Source organism: Gambusia affinis, linkage group LG16 (assembly GCF_019740435.1).
Source record: "Gambusia affinis linkage group LG16, SWU_Gaff_1.0, whole genome shotgun sequence".
NCBI lineage: Eukaryota > Metazoa > Chordata > Actinopteri > Cyprinodontiformes > Poeciliidae > Gambusia > Gambusia affinis.
The window spans coordinates 17,833,096-17,856,759 of record NC_057883.1 but is presented as its reverse complement, the minus strand read 5'-3'; the positions used below and the strand labels follow the sequence as shown (position 1 = coordinate 17,856,759).

General features: G+C 39.4%; 2 protein-coding genes across 9 annotated transcripts in view; one reads left to right on the top strand and one right to left on the bottom strand.

The window, feature by feature from the left end:
• ttll5 (tubulin tyrosine ligase-like family, member 5) overlaps positions 1 to 3,059 on the top strand; it is a 58,425-nt gene extending 55,366 nt beyond the window's left edge. For all 8 annotated transcript variants that reach the window (XM_044142398.1, XM_044142404.1, XM_044142397.1 and 5 more), the window contains one exon: positions 2,883 to 3,059. In XM_044142398.1, coding sequence (XP_043998333.1) covers positions 2,883 to 2,935 — 53 coding nt within the window. In that variant the 3' untranslated portion in view covers positions 2,936 to 3,059. The remainder of the gene's footprint in view (positions 1 to 2,882) is intronic.
• Positions 3,060 to 5,287: 2,228 nt separating this feature from the next.
• tgfb3 (transforming growth factor, beta 3) lies at positions 5,288 to 23,006 on the bottom strand. Its single transcript, XM_044142406.1, has 7 exons — positions 22,238 to 23,006; positions 13,851 to 14,014; positions 12,218 to 12,347; positions 11,964 to 12,071; positions 8,513 to 8,678; positions 7,799 to 7,952; positions 5,288 to 6,215 (listed from the first exon to the last, which is right to left on the bottom strand). The coding sequence occupies exons 1-7, from the start codon at positions 22,581 to 22,583 to the stop codon at positions 6,057 to 6,059; spliced, it is 1,227 nt and encodes a 408-aa protein (XP_043998341.1). The 5' UTR covers positions 22,584 to 23,006; the 3' UTR covers positions 5,288 to 6,056.
• Positions 23,007 to 23,664: the final 658 nt, after the last annotated feature.

Sequence of the window (23,664 nt, the reverse complement as noted above, 5' to 3'; positions counted from 1 at the left end):
GATAAAAAAGATTCCTAATCATTGTATGTAAAGTTTTTATTAATGCTGCATGCTGCATTTTCTTGAATAAGAGGGATTCGGTGTGGCGATTTAAAGGGAAGGAGACTGCTGTCGGAATGGCTGCAGCCTTTGTGGAGCACAGAAGTGCAACAGGTCTTTCTGCCTTTGTAGCAAGATGACTGAGCTCCCCTGATTGACTCTGACAGGCAGTTAGAGCGAGTCCAAATGGAGAACATTCTCTATGATCAGCTGTCACCCATCGTTAATCACACTCCCGCTTTATCTCCCTCCTGTGCGCTCTTTTAATCTCTGCCTCGGCGCTCGTACGGCTCTCCCTCTTTCCCCAGAAAACTTCTCCGGCTCACTCACGTCAGCCTCCCCTCCTCTACTTCTTTCCCTCCTGTCCTGTGTTGATTTTAGACATGACACAAGGGCACGGTTCTGATGAGGACCCACCAAAGCTTACAAAACGACACTATATCCACCACATGTGTTTTACAATGCTTCCCTTGAGGTTTCCTTGAAGTTCTCTGCTCTCTACAGTTGGTAACTGTGTGGAGATTTATTGCTCAAGCCTGGGAAGGAAATGAATGCAGCATTTGTGCCACTTTAATGGGGGTCTGATCGTGTTAGAACAAATAGTCTAAGCCTCTTTCTATCAAAGTAGGTCTGTGCGGAGCATTGGGAAAGCAGGGTAATTACTGACCAACATCCCCTTTACAGATGTATTATGCAATTTACTGCCCGAATTACTCTTTTCAAACAACATACATGAAACAGTACCTTGCAAAAGTATTGACTTTTGCTGTTTTGTTGGGGTTTTTATGTGATAGACCAACACAAAGAAGGATAAACTGTTTTAAGCATAAATAAAGTGTGAAATGCATTTGTATTTGTTATTTAGAGCCTGAAAAGTTTGCCAATTCTTTGTAAAATTGCTCAAACTCAGTCAGATTCGATTAAGACCATCTGTGAGCATCGACTCTCAAATCTTGCCATATGTTTAATAGATTCATGTATACCCATGCACAGAATTGTTGGTACCTTTCTGTTAATGACCAGAAACCCCCACAATGGTCTCCTAAACTTGAAACTGACCAAAATTTTATTGAAAATGAACCAATGAAAATCAGGCATTCCCTTTGAAATGTGGTTCAACAGAATCATTTAAAATATAAACTAATGAAATAGGCTTGGACAAAAATGATAGGATCTTCAGAAAGTTATTTGTCCACAAGGACATTTTAAAACTTAAGTATGTTCTCTAATTAGCCAGTAAGCTTCTGTAATTCTCTGATCTCAGCTGAATTAAATATGTTTGGCCAACATTTAAAAGCCTCATCAGTTCCAGAAAACAACCCAGATCCTTCATTCATGTTCGTGGGGATGTATTTAGTTTGAGCTGTAAAAGGTGATAAGCAGTCACTGTGCACTTTGGTGATATCGTGTGTAGCACACTGAACAGGAACCACAGGAAGTGACAAGGAGAATTATCATTTCCCGATCAGGAAGGAAATTATAGACAGGTATTTTAAAAGAGAAAGTTATGAGACCATCTGCTAACAGTTTAATGCTTCTGTGACTACAGTTGCACATATTGTTCAGAAGTTGAAGATCATTGCCACTGCAACCTCCATTGCTGTTATTGCAAATGGAAAATTGATTGCAAATTTAAGAGAAGGATAAGTACAAATGGTTTCAATAATTCTTTGCTCTGGGCGGTTTTATTAGTTTATTTTCAAAAATAATTATGTTGAACTACATTTCAACAGCATTGTCCAAGTTTTATTGTTTAATTTAGTAAATTCAGTAATAATTCAGTAAATGTTTTATTTATTGTTTCCTTTGTCAGTTTCAGGTTATTTTGTTTTTTTAGTCATTAACATGGGGGTTCCAACAATTTTGTTTGTGTATATCTTTCCATCAGCATGATGCTGTCACCACCATGTTTCATCTTGGGAATGTTGTGTTTAATGTGGTTTGAAATGTTAGTTTACATGTCATTGCATCAACCTCAAGAACTTTTAGTTTGGATGAACTTGTTCCACATAACTGCCGTGTTCCTGCATGCCATTTGATGAGCTTTAACTAGGACTTTCTTTAGCTTTTTTTCAAGTCCCTTTTCAATAAAACAGTTTTCAGAAGTGCACTATCATTATTTATCCTCTTGGAAAAATTTACCTGCTGGGTGGATCTGGATATATATACATACCACCAGGTTTTTTTTTTTGTTTAAAAATTTAAAAAATAAGTATTGATTTAATCACGTGTTACAATTGTTCACTATTTTGTGTTGATGTACCAGATAATCCCAGTGAAATAAACAGAGGTTTCTAGTGTGGTGAAATATGAACAATCTTACGGGTTTTGGTGAGATTAAGGAACTGAAAGTTTATTTTGTGACATTTGGACTTGTATAGGCAATATTGCATCTTTCTGTTTTTCCATTTGCTGAGCTGGAGGAAGCCAATTCCAGCAGTCAGATCATCATACTCAAAGTCAGCAAGATGTTTTCGTTTTCCAGCTCAGTCAGGCCCCAAAGTGTAAAGGAGCACCAAAACAAACAACTTGCCGAGAGGGGAATGAAAGGCATACTGTTGGGGAGCTTCGATTTTGCATGGAATGCCTTTTCCTGCAGGATGTCTGGCTGAACGCCAGCCGATAAGAGGCGTTCAGGCACTGTAAGCGAGAAACGAGTGAGCTTGCTGAGCAGATGAACCGGTGGCCTCCTCGACCGTGAATAATACATATGTCAACAAACCAATTACCACCAGGGTTTTAGTGAGGTCATCTGACAAAAAACTCTTCCTGGTTTGACATGTTTTTAATGTTCAGACATGGAGAAAACACTGCAGCAGCTGCCTTCTTGTGTCTCTCTCCAGGTTTTCCTACGTACAGGAGGCTGTTCCAGGTCCAGGAGCCCTCCCACAGATGACACGAAGAGGATCTAGGGCGGGTCCTGCCATTCTGCAGGCCTGACAGGTGTCTGTGCATGTAACCACATCTCACACGGTGATATTCTGGGAGAGGACAACAGATTAAAGTATGCCTAACATTGAGTAGTATGCTATTAATTCATCTAGCGTGCTGCCACAGACATGCGAGGCCAAGAACGCCAAGCTTTGACGCAGGTTGGGATTTAGTTCCACAGCTCCAGGCCCACCACCCACTCCAAACCTTCATCGCCCTTGGCTACTGCCAGTCTGCGTCCGAGCAGCTGCCTGCTCTCATTCCCTCCATGCCACCAAAGCCACAGGAAGGTTTCACTGACAGATATCCTTCAGCATATGGGTCCACAAAACGTGTTGGGGTGTGCACCTCTGGCTGTGTAACTACATCTCTTCAACCAAGCGACAAAAAAAAAAAATAATACAGCCAAACAAGCATAATGAGAGAGTTTTAGTAATTTTTGTTTGACAAGCGTTGTTAGCATTGAATAAGTAGCTTCTTGTGTTACTGCAGCACATGGTGAGCATGAAAGTACCTTTCATGTGTTTCTTCTAACTATTCTGAAAGCCATGCAGCTGCCAAATCTCTGCCCATTGCCTGAGGACGAGTAAAAGTATAGCTTCCTGCAGCTTGTAAGCTGAAACATTCAGATAGTTTAAACTGATATACAAAAGGGTGCTGCCTTGTCTCCTGTTTTTGAAGAGTTCTCAATTTAACCTGTAACTTTTGTTGTGAAATGTAAAGATGTTATTCTTCACATGGATGGATTAAATTAAATGTGGAAATTATTGTCATTATGCACATAATTTATGTTGTAAAACAAAACAAACTTGAATCAAATTTTTGGCAAATTTCTGTTCTAAAACCAACAAGACATTGTAAATAGGGTTATTTATGGATTAGCAGTATCGTTTTACCCCTCACCTAGTCCTAGTAGTTCTTCAGGGATTTTTTTTTTAGATTTTTATTCTTCAGATGTTGGCTGATTTTTACTCATATGCACTCAGTAGTTGACCTTTTAAACAAATATTTCTGCTGCTCTTTCTTATGAGTCATTCTGCCATAAATTCACAGTTAAACTGAAAAGACAAAGCAGTGTTGTGTCTTCATAATATACAAGTTACAACCTCTTTGGGAAGTCAAGTATAAAGAAACACTGCAGTGGTTTAAAATATTCCACTGTATCCTACTTTAATGTAAAACATGCAGATCTAGAGTGTTTTACAATGTATTAATATCCCTTTAACTTTCTCTCTCATCTTTTTGTCACATGCGTAGAAAAAAGTGATGCATGGTTCATGATCTGTTCATTTCTATTCCAACAAGGACGAACGTCCCATGCGTCAATATATGATGAGTTGGGAGTGAGGCTGGGTTGTCTGTTCTGTCCCTTTACTCAGATTCTCCTAAATAAAATCCAGTGCAACCAACTAACTGCCTTCAGAAATCTTCTAATAAATAAACAGAGTCCACTTACATGTTATCTTTGTATAAATCCAGGTGGTTTGTTAGGGATTCAGAGATTAATTAGACTTTATTAGTGAGCAAACAGAATTGATGTGGAGATGGATGGACAATCAGGGAATAAGAAAAGACTTTGGACTGGGGTGAAGGTTCAGTGTCTAGCAGGACAACAAAACTCAACATTCAGCCAGAACAGCAGTGAACTCGTTGTAGATAAAAACAATATTCATGTGTTCAAAATGATCCAAAGTCAAGATGTTAATCAGACTGTGAATCTGTTCAGAGACAGTGTGCAATCTCACTGAGCTACTTTGCATGAAGAAATGGGGGAAAAAAACTACAGTTTCTCTGGCATAGATGTGGTTTTCCAAATGTGAACCATGTATCCCTTGCCTTTTATTTCACAATTATGCACTTCTTTGCGTTGGTCTATCACATAAAATCCTAATAAAAACATTTCAATTGTGATTGCAGTGTGACAAAATGAGAGAGAATCCAAGGGGTATTTTACAAAGTGCTTATTGTAATTATTGTACTTGGGAGCACATGGAGAGCTCAATCGAAGTTTTATTGTGGAGTAAAAGTCACTTTCTGTTTGACAACTGAAATACTTGAATTTTGTGCAACATTTTCTCTAACGGTTATTTTACTCAGATTGTAGTTTTCAAAGCAGCGCAGTGATGTAATGGATTGTTTTTGTAGCATGTGATGAACGTCGTGTTGCATATTAATTACCCTTAAAGCCAGCGCAGGCATGTTACAAGACTTGATGTTCTGTGATGTGTTTTCCATAAGCAGACCCATAGCATAAACACTGGATTAAATATCAATAAATAAACTGTTCATGTATTTGTCCAAAAATGATAAAGAGCTGTCCGATTGTCATTCTTTAATTAAAAAAGAAAAAAAAGTGTTTTCATGAGTAATAAAAACATTTACAGTTTGTGATCTAGTTGAGTTCATTTAGTGACATACATCAGCTCATATGACAGAAAGGCTTCACTTTTAAAATGATCCCTGGAATCACCCATGCTGTTGCATTACAGAGGTAAACATGACCACAGCATTACTAAAATGAAATAACGATTGGATTCCAGCATGTTTTATTTTTTATTTTTTATCCCTATTATTATTTTTACTAATCAGCATGAACTCCTCAACAGACAGTGTGGGGAGCTGTGGCGTGCACAGTGCAGCTTCCAGGTTGGATTTCACGTCATGTCCCATAGTTTCCTCCCTGCAAACAGATCACCATCTCATCTTATTGGTTTTCGGCTCATGCTGAGTCCAGTTCGCATTCTCAGTCTCGTCTTGGTTGTATACGTTTATTGTCCTTGAGATTTCCAATGAGAAGATTGTTCTTGTTCCTCATTCAGTGAAAACAAAAGTCATGTGAGGTACAGGCTTTTCAAAAATGCTGTAATAATTAACAGGACAAACACGAGTAATACTGATGTCAGTCACGGTGGGAGTGGTCTCTGATGACTTCTGGTAAATGGAGATCGGTGGATTGCTTTTTCCTCTTGGGCAGGGCTGAAGCGGAGGCGAAGTTGGGGTTGGGTTGGGGGATCGTGGAGGACAAATTGCATCCGGCCCAATTTAAATTCCTCCGAGGTGTCTCCTCTCTGTGGGGTCCCTGAAGCTTAGCTGCACTTGCAGGACTTGACGACCATGTTAGAGAGCTGCTCGACTTTCGGGGAGCGTCCCACGTAGTAGAGGATGGTGAGGGGCTCCAGGTCCTGAGGAACGCAGCAGGGTGAGGCGGAGGCTTCTGGGTTCAGGGTGTTGTAGAGGCTCAGCAGCTGTGGAGGGAAGATCAGCAGTGAGGCTTTTAAACTGTTTCTAGGATTTACAGAAGCCTTGTAAAAGTATTCACCCTCCTTTTAGTTAAACTGATGGGGATTTCTGTTTTAGACCACCACAATGTTCTGTTTTATTGTAAAGTGAAGCAAAAAGTATCTATAATTCTGCGCAGGGCTGAAAGGATTAATAGCATTCCTCTTGGTGAACCAATTATTGAAATAATCAACTAATTTAACAGTCAGAGCCACAATTAAGTCAAAACTGTAAGAAAAAACAAAAAACAAAAAAAAGCATTTTACATATAAGATAACCAGAACTCCTTAGGTGGAGTAGTTTTAGCTTCATCTCGTTCAAATTATGTGAAAAAAATCCTACTAATCACCTTTTCCTATCTAATTGTTAATCAGTTAATCAAAAATAATAACCAACAGATCAGCCCTACACTGTATTGATGCAAAGCTGAGCAGGAAGGGCTCAGCTTTTCACATGTTGATGTTAAAAGTATTTTATTTTAGCTGCAGATGCATCCTGCCCTACAAATGATCAAGCGTGCACAAAAGAATTTTATTTTATTATTGCATTTTAGGCAATAAATGTTTATTTTCTCTGAACTATTTATTTGTATTTTTCACCTTTTTTAAATTTGTAATTGTAAAATAAGCATAAGTGGTTAGCTAAACATTCTGCATAATCTGCCTTTTTTTAAAATCAGATTAATCGATGAAGCATCAGAATAACCAAAACAATAATCAATTGTTAAAATAATCGTTAGTTGCATCCCTAATTCTCTACAAATAGAAACCTCAAAAGGGTGCCGTGCATTTGTTTTCATCCCCTGAATTTTATTTCTTGAGATAAACCTCCACTCTAGTCTCAGATCTTCTACACCCTCTTGCAGGATTTCTTCTAGTATTGCATCCATTTTCCCACCAACTCCCACCAGCTCCCTCATCCTGTTGAAGAAAAGCATCAGAACAGCATGATGTTGCCATCATGGTAATAATGTTTACCTTATTACCATGTAATAAGGTAAACACAGTGGCAACATCTAGGTCAGTTTTGTTTTTTGTTATTTTTTTTCCTTTTGTACTGGGGGCCAAAGGTAGCAAACTATGACTACTGACAGGCCACAAAATTCATTACATCAAAAATGAAAAACGGTTGTGACACTGTTGTGACACTCAGTAAAACAAAGCTATAAAATTGGAATATCAATTAAGATCCAAAAATTGCTTCGAACTGCTGCCTTATTAAAAGAAAAACAGACGATTTCCACATTTTTTTGGGTCATCAGTTATGCTCTATTTTGTTGCCCAAATGTTTACTATTCTTGACTTGTGGTCAGGGGCCAAACAGCATCTAAAGTGTGGCTCCAGGACCACACTTTAGACACCCCTAATCTAGGCTAAAAAGTAAAATTTGAATCTCATTTGGCCAGAGAGCCTCCACATGGTTTGCTGTGTCTCTTTTATGAAAATTATGTTCATAACTATGTATTTTATGTTGGCCTGTCTCATACAATTCCAATAAAATCCTTAAAGACTGTGTGAAAAAGCAGCAGTAAAAGTCACTTTTGACTCACCGAACTGTGGGTGGTGTCTGCACTACGAAGGTAGGGACAGGGACCGGAGCAGTAGTTTGCAAAGTAGCCCTCGGGTTGGTGGATCCATCGCCAGCCCAAATCCTGACGGAAATTAATATATAGTGATCGCACACAGCAGTTCTCCTCGTAATTGCTGCAGACAAGAGGGGAGAGACAGGATTACGTTTGATTTCCAGGTGTAGCGATTGCATAGTTGCACAGACGTCCTCCCTGTGCCCTTAGTCGGAGAGGAGAGAGAAGTTCAGAAATTCCTCTCCTAGGTGTGCCCTTATTTTCCCTCTTGGAGTCAGCCCAGGTGTCTTTGGTTCTCGCCTGTCAGCCTGATGGAGGAAGTGGAAAGCTGAGGAGACAGTTTGTAGGGGAGGTAGCGTTCGCTGGTTCTGGGACAGATCCCGACTTGTATTATGTAGTACCCGTGTTATGCTTGTCTTGTTGATCAACAAGCTATTCTTTGTGTGTTTTGTGCCTACATGCATTTGAAATGACGGCTCATATTCCCACTTTTGTGGCTTTTGTTCCTCCACTCCTCTATAACTTAGCCTCCTATCAGCAGAGAGCTTTTCAGCTGGTTCCAGTTCTCCCGATTTCAAAACAGGCACCGCAGCCACACAGATTACTTTACAAAGTTTAACACAATGAACAATTGTGCGAGCAGCCTTTTACAATTTTCCAGAGAGAGGAAATGGGCCTTACTTGAAGCAGTAATTGGTGTCGAGTGCCCGCTTGCGCCTGCGGGAGGAGGAGTGAACATCCAGCCTGTGGGGAGGAATCATCATGAGGATGAGGTGGGGGTACGGCTGCTCCTTCTGCTCCTTCTGCTCCTCCTGCTTCTTCTGATCGCGGTAGTCTCCTTCCATGCCTGCAGGAGAAAGTTACGAGATTTATAAAGATAGCTTTGGTTCAGCAGGAGGATATTCCGCAGGCACAGCTTCACTCATTCCTGGCTCACTGTTTAATCCTTTCCCAGATTTCCTTCACATTTCTTTTGTAAAACATCCAGACTTTTTCAGATGCACCAGTTTTCCAGATTCCTCTGTCTTTTAAGTTCCTTTTAAAACATAAAACACTGAAGTTAACTTTTAGTTTATTTTCTGGAATGGAAGAATTTAAATATGGAACCTGGAAAAAAACAAAAAACGAGACTGGAAGATGGGAAAACACAAGAAAGGGATACAGAGAGAAAACATGGAAAGAATATAGAAAAGGGTAAGGCAGAAGGAAAGAAGGAAGCGAGGGACAGATAGAGCAAATGATGAAAGGAGGGGGGAAAGAAAGAAGGATGCAAGGTCTTAGGAAAGAAGAACAGAAACCAGGAAGGAGGAAGAATAGGAAACAAAGGATGAAGATTGGACAGATAGTAGAAAAGAAAGGCAGGAGAAGGGAGGAAAGAAGAAAGGACTCATGGAATGAAGATGGAAAGAAGAAAAAGAGAGGACAGAAAAAGAAAGACATGACAATGGAAGGAAAGACTGAGGAAATTGAGGCAAGATGAAAGATAGAGAAGAAAAAGCCACAAGAAAGGAAAGAAGAATGAACACAAGGTATGAGGGAACAAGGGAGGAAGGGAGAAGGCAAGAAAAGAAGGGCAATTAAAGGAAAGGCAGAGTAATGAAGTAGAGAAAGAAGAATGGACAAGAGGAATGAAGGGAAGAAAAGAAGGACATGAAGAACAGAGGAACACAACAAAGAAAGTGAAGATGGTAGAAAGAAAACAGGAAGAACACAAGGAAAAAAGAGATGGCAAAGAGGGAGGGACAGAAGAAAAGACTACATTTAGCAAGAGGAAAGAGAATGAAGTCTAGAAATATTAACGTCTTTTCCTACCCACTTTGTTTTTCCATACTTATTCAGAACGAGAAAACATTAAAATCTAACTCCTTGCTTTTCTAGACTTTTCCAGGCTGCGAAGAAAACCCTGCTTTCTGTATTTACGCTGCTGCCTCCAGCTTCCTTCTTTCTCCTCCGTTCTCCTCACTGGGCCTGCGTCTGCTCGTCCCATCTACCCCTGATAGCTTAAACAGTTCATATCTCAGGAGAGATGCTGGTAGATTTGCACGGCCCTCTTTAATTTGGGGCCAAACGTCTGCGCCCCGTCGCAGCGCATTCCTTGTGGTCAGGCTAGTCAGGAGTGTTCCCAGGACCGAGGGCCTGGGGGCCCCGGAGTTAAGTACGATACCAGATCATCTGTATTCCCATGCTCTGTGTCTGTCTTCCTTTAAGAAATGACGGCCATCATTTTTGCGAGGATTACTGGATGAAGAACATCCTGATGAACAGACTACAAGTCACTTTTTATGAGCGTTTTTGATATAAATCCCCAGCTCGGTTCACATGTGAATTAAAAATGCCTAAGTTTTAAACAAAAGGGCTAAATTGGGCCTTTAAAATAAACTGCTCATAAAATTGACAAATGAAAATCATCTGAAAACTCAGCCCAAATTGTTCTAATCAGAATAAACCACATTTTTCCACAGAGCAGTGATGCCTATCTTTAATATTAGACAAATTAAACGTAATTCAAACAAACAGAATGATTACCTGGCTCTGATCGGGAACAAAAACTGGCAGGGCCACCTTATTGGCTTTGAGAGATCAAAAGCAGAGACCAAACCCTGACCAAACACAGAATCTGTGACCACAGTCTGGCCAAGGGGACTGGACAACACGGGAAATCCCTGCGGATCTGTACGCAGCAGTGCACACAACCCTAGATTGAAACTGAGATGCTTTAAAAAAATATATTTAAAGCAGCCGTCGCATGCTGGAAACCTTTTCTTCTCTGCAGACTTTTTTGTGCACGGAAAAAGTATGCAGAAGTAAAAAAAGAGAAAAAAAAAGCACCACTGAAACTCCTTGAATGCAGAAGACAACTGCTTAAAATATTTGTTCATAGTCCGGTTGGTCCTTCTGAAAAGTATCTAAATCAATATGAAAAGCAAAGGCAGAATCTATACTGTAATGTCTGGAAGATTGAGCACCAATCTGTATGTTTCTGACCAAAATAAACACTTCTTGTGACCTTTTGTTGCAAAACTGCTTAAGCTGTGATATTTTTGACTTCTAAATTTTCTGTAGTAGTGCATTATCTATAGCCACTGTTTGGTTGTGAAAAGTGCCTGGTAGGAGTATTCCCACCCCTTCAACCACAAATTTAGCAGATTTTTATTGGGATTTTGTGCGACAAACCAACAAAAAGTGGTGTATAATTGTAAAGAAAACAGAAAACATGTTGAATGTTTTGCATTCAACATGTTTTTGCATTTCTATCCATCCCCTCAGGGTCAGCGTGTACAGCCAAATTCGGCTGTAATCACACATCAAAAGATATATTTTTTACTCATTATTCTGAGTACAATAAGATTCAGCTTAAATTTGCAGAGAATATATATGTACATCATCATCAGATTTATGTACTGCTACCAATAGTCACATCTGCAGATTCTCCCACCAGAGCCACATCACTCTGCAGCTCCTCCAGAATTGCCATGGACTTCATGTCAATTTAGGTGATTAGCCATATGTTGGTGTGTTTGTACCATACCTTCCAATTTTTGATGAACACTGCACTGAATTTTATTTAGCAGTGCTGGAATAGACAGGACAGAAAACATCCATGGCATACTTTTCAGATTTGTATTTGCACAAAAATAAATAAAACTATCAATTCGTCTCCTTTTATTTCAAAAGTATGCGCTGCACTGCAAAAGAGTGAACGAAAAACCATTTTAATAAAAATATAACACGTCTTTAAATTGCATCATTAACCAATTAATCAATGACAAGGAATCAGTTTTAATTGTGATATAACACAAGAAAAGAAAAAAAAAATATTCTGTTGGTTGGTTACTTTGAGGAACTTTAAATGAGATACTTGTTATTAAATGTTGGCAAACCAAAGCAGTAAGACACTAAATCAAACCACATCAATCTGTTTTATTTTTTAATGAACAAAAATAAATGCTTGAAATGCATCACTCTGTGTGTAGTGATTCTATATAACACATGAATTTCAGATTAATTTGTTTTTCAATGACATGCTACTGTGATGCACTGTGTGTGACTTTAGGTCAAATAGCTGAAAGCATAACAAGCTATAAAAGCTTTTGCTCAATCAAATCACTGATGCATCCAAAAGAGGACTCACCTTCAAATTTGACTTCCAGATGTTCGTTTGTGTTTTCAATGATTTCACCGTTTTTCTTGAAAGTGTGGCAGGGACAGTGCACACTCATCTCCAGGCCAAGATTAGTCTCTGAGGGAACATCCAGAATAGAAAGGTCTAAGTAGAAGACATTTTTCCTGAGGAAATTACCCGTAATCTATTCGTTAGCTGTTATCTTTCTGACAGGTCTGTAAGAAAAGCACGGGAGAGAAGAAGTTCTGAAGTTTCCAACTCACTTCCGTCCATCAGCCATTCCCTCACGGTCTCAGTCACATCGAAGGAGATCCACTCGGGGGTGCCCTTGGTCAGGACAATCTTACCCCCGATGAAGCGTTGTTTGACTTTTGAGTCGTCTCTCTGGAGGATCTGTGAAGAAAGCTGAAAATGTAACCCAGTTGCAAAAACCTTGGGCATGCAGAACCAAGGCTTTGTGTCTGAGCCAGACTCTCCAGGATGCCTCAGGCTAAAGCGTCTACTCTGCATGGAAAAAGTGACTCCCTATGTTGATATCCCCATTTTGCAACACTGCAAAAACACAGAGTATTTCTGGTCGAGTTTCTTAGTACGCTTGAAATAAGAAAACTAACTTACAATTATCTTTTCTGTAAGATATAACAGCTTGTTTGAAGTTCATAATTCCTTATTATTTATAAACAAGTACAAGCTCCATTGGTAAGTTATTTCACTTATAACATGGGGGGAAAGGCTTGTTATTAGTGAAATAATTTGCCAGTGGAGCGAACACTTGATTAAATTGACTTAAAGCAAGCTTCTATATCTTACTGAAAAGTTGCATGTAAGTTAGTTTTCTTATCTAAAGTACATTTTGACTAGAAACTGGACAAACAATACTTGGAAAGTTTTTGTGTTCTTGCTGTGAAATGAATTCCTGCGTGTACCAATGAGAAACTGGCCATCCTACTTGGCAGCCATCTTTAAACCTTAAAGATGTTTAGTTAGTTCAAACTAAACATCTTTAAAGGCATTTACAATAAACAAAACCATCAAAGAAGAAAATCATATCGGCACCAGCAGTTTTCTGTTGAGAGGTGTTTATGTGTGGGGGAACAATCTGTTAGAGTGGTGGGTCTGAGCCCTTGGCCCCACAGAAAGGGCTGTGGATAACCAGGTTCCTGAACATTGTCAGCATCTAATCTGCCTTCCTGTGGGACCAAGGGGCCGCTGTACTGCCAGCATCAGCCTTCTGCCAATCAGATCCTGCATGAAAAGTGTGGGGGCGGTTGAACGGCTCCATTTACTCCCACCGGCGGGTGACCCTGCCTCTATCTCCTCCCAGGTCCCTGGAAATAATCTTGAGGGCCTGACAGTCTGCATTCAAGCGCTGGCCTGAGCTTCGCCTTAGAGACGGTATGTAGTCCGGAGACGCTTGTCTTCCTGGCAGGAAGTGTTGGAACCTGATCATTACTCCAACTCTCTAACAGCAAATTAATGAGGAGGCAGAAAAATATATATTCATGCCACCCCACGCACAGACATCAACCATATGGATGTTTCAGTAGACTTCAAAGATTATCATAAACATAAAACACAGAGGCAGATATAAAAGCCTCCTTGATCCAGCATGTATGGACAACTGCTGAGATTAGAAGCTTGAAGAGACGAAAGCGCAGAATGTTAATGTGGTTGCAGAAGGTTTTAAAATGTGTCCTGATGTAGAACCCATTGGAATATAAGCACATGGAATAATGATTAGCACGTGAAGAGGAAAAAGGGAGTCAGACTCCCCAAATATAAATGTTTTCATCCTTCCCTGTGACCTACAAGTGGTTTAAGAGAGAAACAGAGCATTTTACTCACCCTTTCCCCCCACCTGTGCTCTGCTAACAGAGGAACTGAGGGTTCACGCACCTGGTAGAGCTCAATCCTCTGCTCGTTTTTCTTGGCATTGGAATTGTGGATCCGCAGGGCGCGAAACTCAGCCCGGAACAGATTGGTGGCATTCTTCTCCATGATCGACACGTTGAAGCGGAATATCTTGTTGCTGACACGATTATTGCAGTAGTTGAGGTCATCTGCAGGTAAAATAGGCATTGTAACTCATCATTTAAAAAAAACAAAACAAAACAAAAAAACAAGCAAATAACATATTTTGAACTTTGAAAATATACTGTTTTCAAAGTGTTTCAAAGCTGCACTTTTGACAAAAAAAAATACAAAAACACACATTTTTGTAGCCACACATTTATTTTAACATCAAGTACCATCTCTGGATGATGACGCATCATCTTGATGCACATTGTCTGACTGTACTAATGTTCCAGACAGTTTTTTATGTTGAAAAGAATACATTTTAATTGGATTCTACTGAATGAAAGTGCAACTGCTTATTAGGAACAGAAAAAAAGAATAGAGTGAACAATTTTGTTACAAAGACCATCAATGAAGGCCATGTAGGTGAGCTCCTTCAACTAAACAGATGAAGATGATCACACAAACAGTCTCTCTGTTGGACACATTTTTATCCCAGGATTTAAAAACATCTGGATTTATGGACAGTAGGAAAGAAGCAACCAAAAGCTGATGGATGAGCCCACAATACCGCTTATGCCACGGATTGATCAGATAGCTCTGGGAGTAAACAGCCAGACTACAGATGTGATTACAGCTCTATGTTATGAGCAAATCTTTATGCACCAATGGTATTTTTTCCTTTTTTTTTGCTTCTTCTGTCAGGACAAAATATCTGGTCATGTCCAGAAATCCTGTTAAATCCTCATCTTCTGAATGACGTATTCTCATATGATCCTGCACAATTACCTTTGGCTGCAACTGTTTTTCTCTGTGTCTGAGCCAAATGAAAGAGAGGATTTCTGAGTGAAGCTGCAGTCTCCTCCATCTTCCAGATGTATAACATTAGCTTGAAGTGACTTTTTGGGGCCAAATAACATATTGTGTGGAAACTAGATGTATACAGACTTACAGACTTTCAGTGGCATGACAGGAGTTCAACATGTTTGACTGATTATGTGGGAAAAAAGTGAAAGTTGAACAGTCACCAAAATTGTCACTAAAATTGACGATTTTAGTGATAATAATAATGCTGGTCAGAAGTGGAGCAGATATGAATTTTTGTGTTGTTTGTCACTGGTGAATTACAAATAGACATGGGTCACCATAAGGCCTTCAACAGAGTACGGGTTGTTTAAGTCTTTAAGCTACTGCTTACATGGCATTTCTCATGGGTTTTTCCTTCTCAATGAATGAATCTTTAGATCTGTGGTAGTTCTTGCAGGAATTGGCCCCTGGCCAAGCCCCCCCTCAACCAAACAAATGGAGGCAATTATCTGTTTTCTTATCCAGCAGAAAGCAGGTAACCTAGTTTCCCACTGCATATGTATAAAAGAAGTAGCAAACTTGTTCAGGGCTGACAGATAAGATATATGCTATTTTGTAGGTCTAATGCCACCCTGGGCAACTGCCCATGTAGCCCACATCAAAAAACGTCACTGCATCACATGCAAGGGTTTCAAGATCATGACTTTGCTATCAATGCTCTTCTCTTCTGTTGGCTATTAGGTTATCCAATAATGCCCAAGTTCTGCTCTCCAAACGTAACGTCATCACTCTACAACAACTCTTGGCTGCCTCCTCAGCTGCCTTGTGCTCACTTATTTTCTTTCATGCTTTTTTTTTTTTTTTTTTACATATTTCTAGATTTCGGTCATGGAAATAAGAAAAACTATTGTGAACTGCAGCCCTGAACACAATTAAAAAGCAGAGGTTGTGGAAAAAGATGTCATATATAGGTTTTTTAAGGCAGACTGTTCACATTGTGATCTAGATACATCTTAAAGCAGTTTGCAAAAAATAGTCATATACTTTTAACTATTATCACAAACCATCTGTTTCTGCTTTGTGCAGTAGGAGTTAGCAACAAGTTAAAATTGTGAAATGAGAACCAAATGGGCCATGTGGTGGTGGAGCAGGCTACAGAGGGACAGCACCTCACTTCTCCGCCTACAAGCACTCCAGCTCAACAGGTGCTTTGAAGCCTCAAACAGAAGCCAATACTGTTATGAACTCAGAGATTTAGCCGGAAACAAGCGTCTGCAGGCACCAGAGCAGAGAAATACCAGAAACACCGCTGAGGACGGAGATTTCAGGCCATGCCAGGCCGGGTTATCAACAAGGACAGAATCAACTCAAAGGGTGACTGCTATCTAAAATGCTTCCTGTTATACTGAAGTTCTTTTTTTAATTCCATTAAACCACGTAGGAGTTTATTATTTTAACAGGCAAAGCACATGCAGCGTTGAGCAAAACAAGCACATAGCAAACGTTTTATGAGCCAAGTGGAAACAGTCATTTACAGCCAAGCTTTGGCTAATTTATTACCTCAAGCATAAGCTTTATTACCAAGCCTCGGATTATGCTGGTGATTGAAAGGCACAATGCACCTTTAGCTGACTTGCACCTCGAGCAGTTTTGGGACGAATGGAAACTCAGAAGCTGGTTCTGTGTCATACAAAAGGAACTTGCACATCTTCAAGTGTCTGTACTTCATTTGACCCATAATCCTATTTCAGTGTCCTCCCAGTCATTATGTGGTATTTCCATACAATTTTTTTTCTCAACTTTTCCTATTTATAGACGACCTTTTCCGTGTCTATTCCCAGCCAGATATCTGTCCAATGTTTTCCAGACAATCTATGAGGAGGAATCCTCAATAGCCTTTTCCTCCCCTCACTCATGGCCCCGTTTCTCCCCCCATCCTCCTTCTCTGCCTCCCCCACAGAAGGTGGAAAGCCCCACTTTGAGGGGAGATTTGAAATTCTAATCAAGTCTTCGGTTTCCTTTTGGATGACCTCATTTTTCCCATTGCAACGCTTTTAGGATTTCAAATTACGACTTATTTTTGCCAGAGGTCTGAGAAGTAATTTGTTCCATCTTGGTGAGTGGAGAGAATTGTTTGTGTAATTAATATGAGATAGATTCGTTAATTTCTTTACTCTTTACTTCTTGTTTTCAGGTTGAAGCTTCTTAAAGTGCGCCAGAATATGGAGCCTGAAACCGTTTGAGGCAGCACAGATTTATATCAATAAGCTTCTTCTGGGTCTAATTTTATGGCTAAATCCACTGTCAGAAATGAAAACCAGAGTGAGACTTATTCAAAGTAAACAAGTTAGATCTAGTGCTGTCTGAAAGATAGTGTTGAATATTTGCTACTAAATCAAGTTTTAATGGTATTTTATGAATGTATTCTCATTGATTCCTTTGCAAAAACATACATAGCCTGGCATAAGTATTGATAGTATTGAACTTGTCACCCTTTTAACATTTTACCACAAATTTCCATGTACTTATTTCAGATTTTTTTAATGGTATTAAACTTCCAGATGAGTAGAATTAAACTGGACACTGCTTTGAGCAACAGAAAGGTGGCACCACCTTGATTAAACATGTAAAAATAATTATTTTAAACGGTTCAGAAAGCGCTTTTAGGAATTCTAAATATATTTTTAAATAAATAAAGCAGAGCACAAAGCACAGACTGAGTAGATCTGCCTTATGGATTTAACACACCATCACCAATACCCAGTCTATATTTTTTTTATATAGATATTAATTTTGGATCAGTGGACATTTGCTTCCCGGTGTAAGTATAGACTATTGATTACACTATATTAGTGTATATCTTTTTTAGTCATTCTTTTAAATAGAAGTGAGCATCTGATAAATGGAAAACATAGCAAAATCTATTGCCACGTTTTAATTGTTATTAAAAAGGTTCAAAATAATTTCTGTCACATTGCATCTGCAAATGTCAAATGATTTTCTTGTGATTTTGTCAAATTGAATTTTTGTCAACTATGCTTTGTAGCAGAATAGTATGTGTAGCAGAAAACGCCATCCTCATGATGAAACAAGGTGGGGGCAGCATTATGCTGAAGGGATGCTTTTCCTTAGAAGGGAACAACAAAGATGTTTAGAGTTAACAAGAAAATGAATGGGGATAAATCAGGAGGAATCCTGGAATAAAATATGTAGATTCACTTTCCAGCAAGACAAAAAATCTAAAGACACAGCGGGAACTAAGGAGGAGTGGTTCAGATTAAATAATATTTCTCTGTTAGAACAGTTAAAGCTACAGTATGTAGCTTTGATGAAAAACATCTGTTTTCTTTTTGTTTTTTTACATATCTGTTAAAACTGTCGCTTTATTGTAGTATTAGACAAACAATCTGTCAAAAAAAATTATTAAGCTCTTCTGCCTTTTCTCAGTGGTAACTGCAGAAAAACACCGTTTGGTCAGAAACAACCATCAGAGCCAAGAAAAAGGTCAACACTGTCAATCATGCTTATGAACCTGTTGCACACACCCTCTCCCTTTGCTCTCTGCAACACTGCAGCATCTTCCAGACAGCAGAGTCCGAAATGAATGTTCAGACAAGCTAGCATGGCTGCCGGTAACAGTGGATAAATGGTTTTCCTGGAACAGAAAGTTGCTTCTCCACCATTAATTAGTACACTGAGTTGCGAGTACACAAGATTGATTGACAGACAGAGCACAGGCCCCTCTCGTGGCTCCGGCTGGTTGATTTTTGACAGGAACCGAAGCATTCAGTAGCTCAACCAGCTGGAGGAGCTTGATTTTTTTTCACAGCTCATCTGTCTCATGTCACACTGACAGAGTGACAGTTTGAACAAATATATATAAACATTTTTAAAAAAATAAAGATTACATACAGTACAATTTAGAATCTCTGGCTGAACTTACAAGATATGTTCAGAAATGTTTTCCATACAATCTGACTAGAGCTGATCAATTTTGCAAAAAAAATAAAAAAAAAATAAGAAAAGGAATGTGCAAAGACTTTAGTTTCTAAAGGTGAGAACCTTTAGAATTTTTTTTGGAGTTCTTGAGAAAGACTGCTGAAAGTAGTGTATCCTCTTTCTTCTCTCTTATAGGAAGAAAGAGTACGAGTATGATTATAACCCAATCAAATACTTTTGCATGGCTCTGTATACAGCCAGTGCCTGAACATTTATTTTCAGCTGCTTTATTAGTTCAAAGTTGGCCACGCCCCGATGACACCAGCCACACCTCCCAACCTAATGCTAATCTGCTGCGGCGCTTCCTGATGTACGCTACCAGGAGTCACCTCTCATTGCCCTTTTGCCCGGAGGATATTCAGTGATGTCAGCCTCTCCAGAGCTTTGGGGAGATAAACAAAAGAAATAGTAATCATAAGTCTGCAGGTGCTAGCCAGCTGCTATGGTGTCTAGCTCTCATAAAGCATAGCAGTGATTTCTTTGGAAATGTATTAAAGTTTAACTTTGAGCTCTTTTATCCATTTAAATTCCTGCATCTGGATTCTGTATTTGTTTGCATTACGTTCTGTGCGAAAGGTTTGATTTTGTCTCACAAATAAATTGAGGTTTTAATATAAAGCAATCAAACTTTTCATCACGGAGAGGTTCTTATTTCTCCACTTCATTCATCAAATACTGACTGCTGCAGATGAGATAATGTGACAGCCCTCTGCGCACAGGAAGAACATCGTTTTTTTCCCCCCCTGCTTGATTAAACATGAGGAAGCAAAATTGTGAACCTGTGGGACTTGGTTGGAGAGATGCTGTTTCCCTGGGAGAAGGCCAAAGACCTCTGTCTCTGTTTGTTCAGATGACATCATCTTTTTACTATCCCATATATCAGATACCCCTGCTGTCCTCAGCGCAAGTCCTCATATTTTTTAGCGGCTCCAGCACTGAGTCAGTGATTGGCTTGAAATTTCACTGAAGCTGCATGATCCAATTTGCAAGGCATGGTGGAGTCGGTATCCTGCCGTAGGTCGTGCTTTAGCTTGGCTGTCTCCTTTCCTTCAGCTGTGCACACTGGTCTTCTGACAGCAGCTCTGAACTGCTGCCATGTTTGAATTCTGCTTCTTCTGTGTACTCATAGATGGCAGAATGCGCTGATTTCCATTGGTAGTAGTGTCTGGAGCAAGTGGTGCATTAAAGTCTGGGAGAAAGGATTCTGTTTAACTTCTCAACTGTGCTTGAATTTGTTTTAAAGAAAGAAAAAAAAGGAGAAGAAAAAAGTAAAACTTGACCGCTTTCCCAAACACTCCCACCATCCAAAAGCGGTGCATGTAAAAGTCATTATATCCAGCTAGAAAATGAACTACACTGTAAAATTATCAAGGTGACAGACATTATGTTGTGCTGCGTGACGAGCTCCCTGTGAAATTACATAATGGTAAGGGGAAAGAAAAGTTTTAATTAATGTGTTTTTGGCATCATCTGATGATTTGAGTAATATCTTCCTTGGACTATAAGCTGGGTAAAAGTGTTGCCAGCGATAAATCAGGTTCACCTCTTCTATTATCACCTAGAGTATATGGCCCAGTACAGTATGATGTGTCCTGGGCATCAGGCCATCTCAGATCCCACTCCTTAGACCTCTGTTTGTTTTGGGAGCTCCGGCTACCTCTGACCAGTGGATAAACCCCGAGTTGTGTATTTTGATTGTCAGAAGCACTTTGTGGGACCCGTGAAATGGATTTGATTCAGGACTTGTGCTGCGGCTCTGCTCAGTGTCACAGCGCAGCATAAACACCTGTTGATTTCAGAAGGGTATAAATGGAACAATCAATGGGCCATAGTTTATACAGGAAATACCAATATGGATGAACAAGGGAATTAGATCATAACACAGAGGTACTCAAAAGAAATAGAGTAGGGGGAAACAGAGGTGAGCTGCAGTGGATGAAAAATATCAGGGCCAGAAAAATGGAAATGAGGTATTAGAGTTGGCAATAAAGAGAATATTTAACAGCCTGAGAAATTTCCTCACTTTGGAATGTGTCAGACATAAGCTGGAGTTCCCAGGGCTTTGGTGTGAGGTATACGTGGAATGGCGCTCATTCCTATTAGACTGTTTACTTTTTTTCTCTCCTTTGTACAACGCTCAACTAATCGCCAGAGCGTCTGTGTGTAAAACTGCACAGATCCTATAATACACCTGGTTTTTGAAACTACTTTCACGGCTAATAATAACTGTATGAAACACAGATTTTAGATTATTACATAATTTCTGTTAATCCAAGATTTAGATGAAAATCTAAATCTTGGATTTTTTTATGTAAGTGGAAAATGGAATTCCACTTACATATTTATAGATATTAAGTGATGAAATCTGATATATGAAAAGTTAAAAATATCTTCTTCACATTTGGTCACATCACACAAATTTCAATCTATTTTACTGGAATGCAATAAAATTATACTTGTACAAAAACCTTTGGGCTACATGAAAACAAAATAAAACACTGCACATCACCGTTAACCCACAATCCCTTCATCTGAACATGATGGAGGCAGCATGGTGCTGTGGGGGTGTTTTTTTTTTCAGGAGGATGTTCATTAGATTAATGAAAAAAATAGACGGGGCATTCCCTGAAGAAGACAATAAAAATGTCTTCTACGTATGCTATGTATTCCTTGTGCTGATACCTCTAAATAAAATCTACTACAACAGATTACCTTCAGAAAACACCAAATTAGTAAATAGTTTGCATTTGTAGTACTTCTCTCTGCTATTCTGTTGACATACCTGCAGGTTGTAACAAACCACCTATGGGACACAGCAAACATTTGAGGGAAGGAGCTTTGGTCGGATAAGATAAAATTGACTAACGGGGAAACTAATCACTATGAACATACCATCACCAGGGTGAAATATGGTAGTGGCAACACCATGCTGTGGGGATGCTGTTGTTTGCCAAAGACAGGGAAGCTGGACAGAGTTGATGGGACAATAAATGAAGATAAATATTGGGGAAAAAAATGGAAGAAAACCTGTTTAAAGCTTCAAAGGACCTAAACTAGCTGTGGAAGTTCACCTTCCACTAGGTCTGACCCTAAATATACAACTATGGAATGGATTAAATCAAAGTAATATTAATGTGCTTGAATGGTCTAGTCAAAGTCCAGAACTAAATCCGATCCTTACCAAGAGGCTGGATAAGACAAAAAGTCAGACATATTATTTGAAGTCACTAATATTTGAAAACTATGCTGACTTTTGTTTCCACTTTAAGACTGCATGTTGATTTTCTTTTATATAAAGTACATTAAAGTTCATGGTTGTAGCAGGACAAATCATAGCTATAGATGAGTATAGATTATCTCTGACTAATCTGACCACCCGATGAATGGAAAACAAAATCAAATCTAAAAGTTAAAGTTGGTCGGTGACTCTTGGGTCTGATAGATTGAAAATGAAAACTCACTGTTTTCTGGTGGACCATTGATCATGTTGAACTTGTAAATCTCTTTGGCGTAGTACTCAGTCTCTGTGTTATCCTGGCCGCAACTCTGCTGCCGGTCCCTTCCCAGCTCCTCTATGAGCTCCCTGGTGCTGTTATACAGGGCCAGAACCTGAAGCGGCACCTGGCTCGGACCTGTCGTCTGAGGCGGACTCGTCATCCGGAGTTTGCTGAGAATCTGTCCCCGGACCGCCTCCACTCTCTTTTTCTTTATGTGGTCGATGTCCACGGTGGTGCAAGTGGATAGCGAGAAAGTCATTGTCACACAGTTTGACAGGAGGAAAAACAGAAGTGCTTTGCCCAGATTCATATTTCAGTCTGAGTTTACTCAGAGCCGCAGCTTGTCAAGTAAAAGAATACAAAAAATATATCAAGCCAAGCCAGACTCCGATTTCAATAGAAACCCTTTTTCTATTTTCATTCAGGTCGTGAGTGAATTATGTTCCTGGAGGAATCCCATTTTCTTAAGTGCTATGTCATCTTAGCAAAGTGCGCATTTGCGTGGGCGCAAATCCGTGCCATTTTGGAATATAACCACAGCTTTTTATCAAAACTGTTAATTACACTCTTCATCCCCCCTGGTCCCATTCAGGTATTTCCCCCTTCCCTTTGGTTATGATTCAGATGGAGCCAGTCCCTTCGCCTTGGTTCAATTTCTCCCTTCCACTCAGCTCTTTCATCCACTTTTACGCCTCTGTTATCTCGCTGTAGTCCAACCTCAAACTCACTCAGCTTCTCTCCTCTCTCACTCATGTTTTATAGTCAGAGGCTGTGACGCTTCTGGGGGAGGGGCAACACATCTAAACCTTGTTCGGACAATGAGTTCTCGGAATATATTGAAAAATATATTTTCAGTTCTGTTTCCGAGTCTCTAGGTCTTCTAAGACATATAGGGCTTTAAATTGATCCGAAACGTGGGTTCACTACAAAAGAAAATTAATTCGAAAGTGTTGATTTGTTATGGATGTTTGTGTTTTTGTTTTCACGGATATTTTAACATTATCAAGAACAAATTTTATTTTGTTGTATGCTTCTGCTAATTTAATATCAGAACATGTTTAAATTAATATATTGAAGTTATTTATTGGAAAACAGCGACAACATCCAGGGTGTGTTTTAGATTGGCACAGAAAAAGGGAACACGCTGCATAGTGCTACCGTTTACTTTATCTATACACCAAAACCGTGGGCGGCGCTGACATCTGGCGGACAGACTGAGAAATTGCATGTCTAATTTGAGACGAGGAAGAAACCAAACTTTTTTATTTTTTATTTTAAGTATTAGCAGAAGTCATGAAGTGTTTGTCTAAATAAATTCTCACACATGAAACAAAGTAAAAAATATATATAATTAGTCGTGTTAATTTCATACTTCTGGCTGAACGAAGATA

Coding starts and splice junctions, on each gene's coding strand:
- tgfb3 (XM_044142406.1), bottom strand. CDS start 22,583: ATGAATCTGGGCAAAGCACTTCTGTTTTTCCTCCTGTCAAACTGTGTG. Junction 12,072..12,217: donor GGAATGGCTGATGGACGGAA/GTGAGTTGGAAA, acceptor ATGTTCCCTCAG/AGACTAATCTTGGCCTGGAG. Junction 7,953..8,512: donor GACACCAATTACTGCTTCAA/GTAAGGCCCATT, acceptor TCTTGTCTGCAG/CAATTACGAGGAGAACTGCT.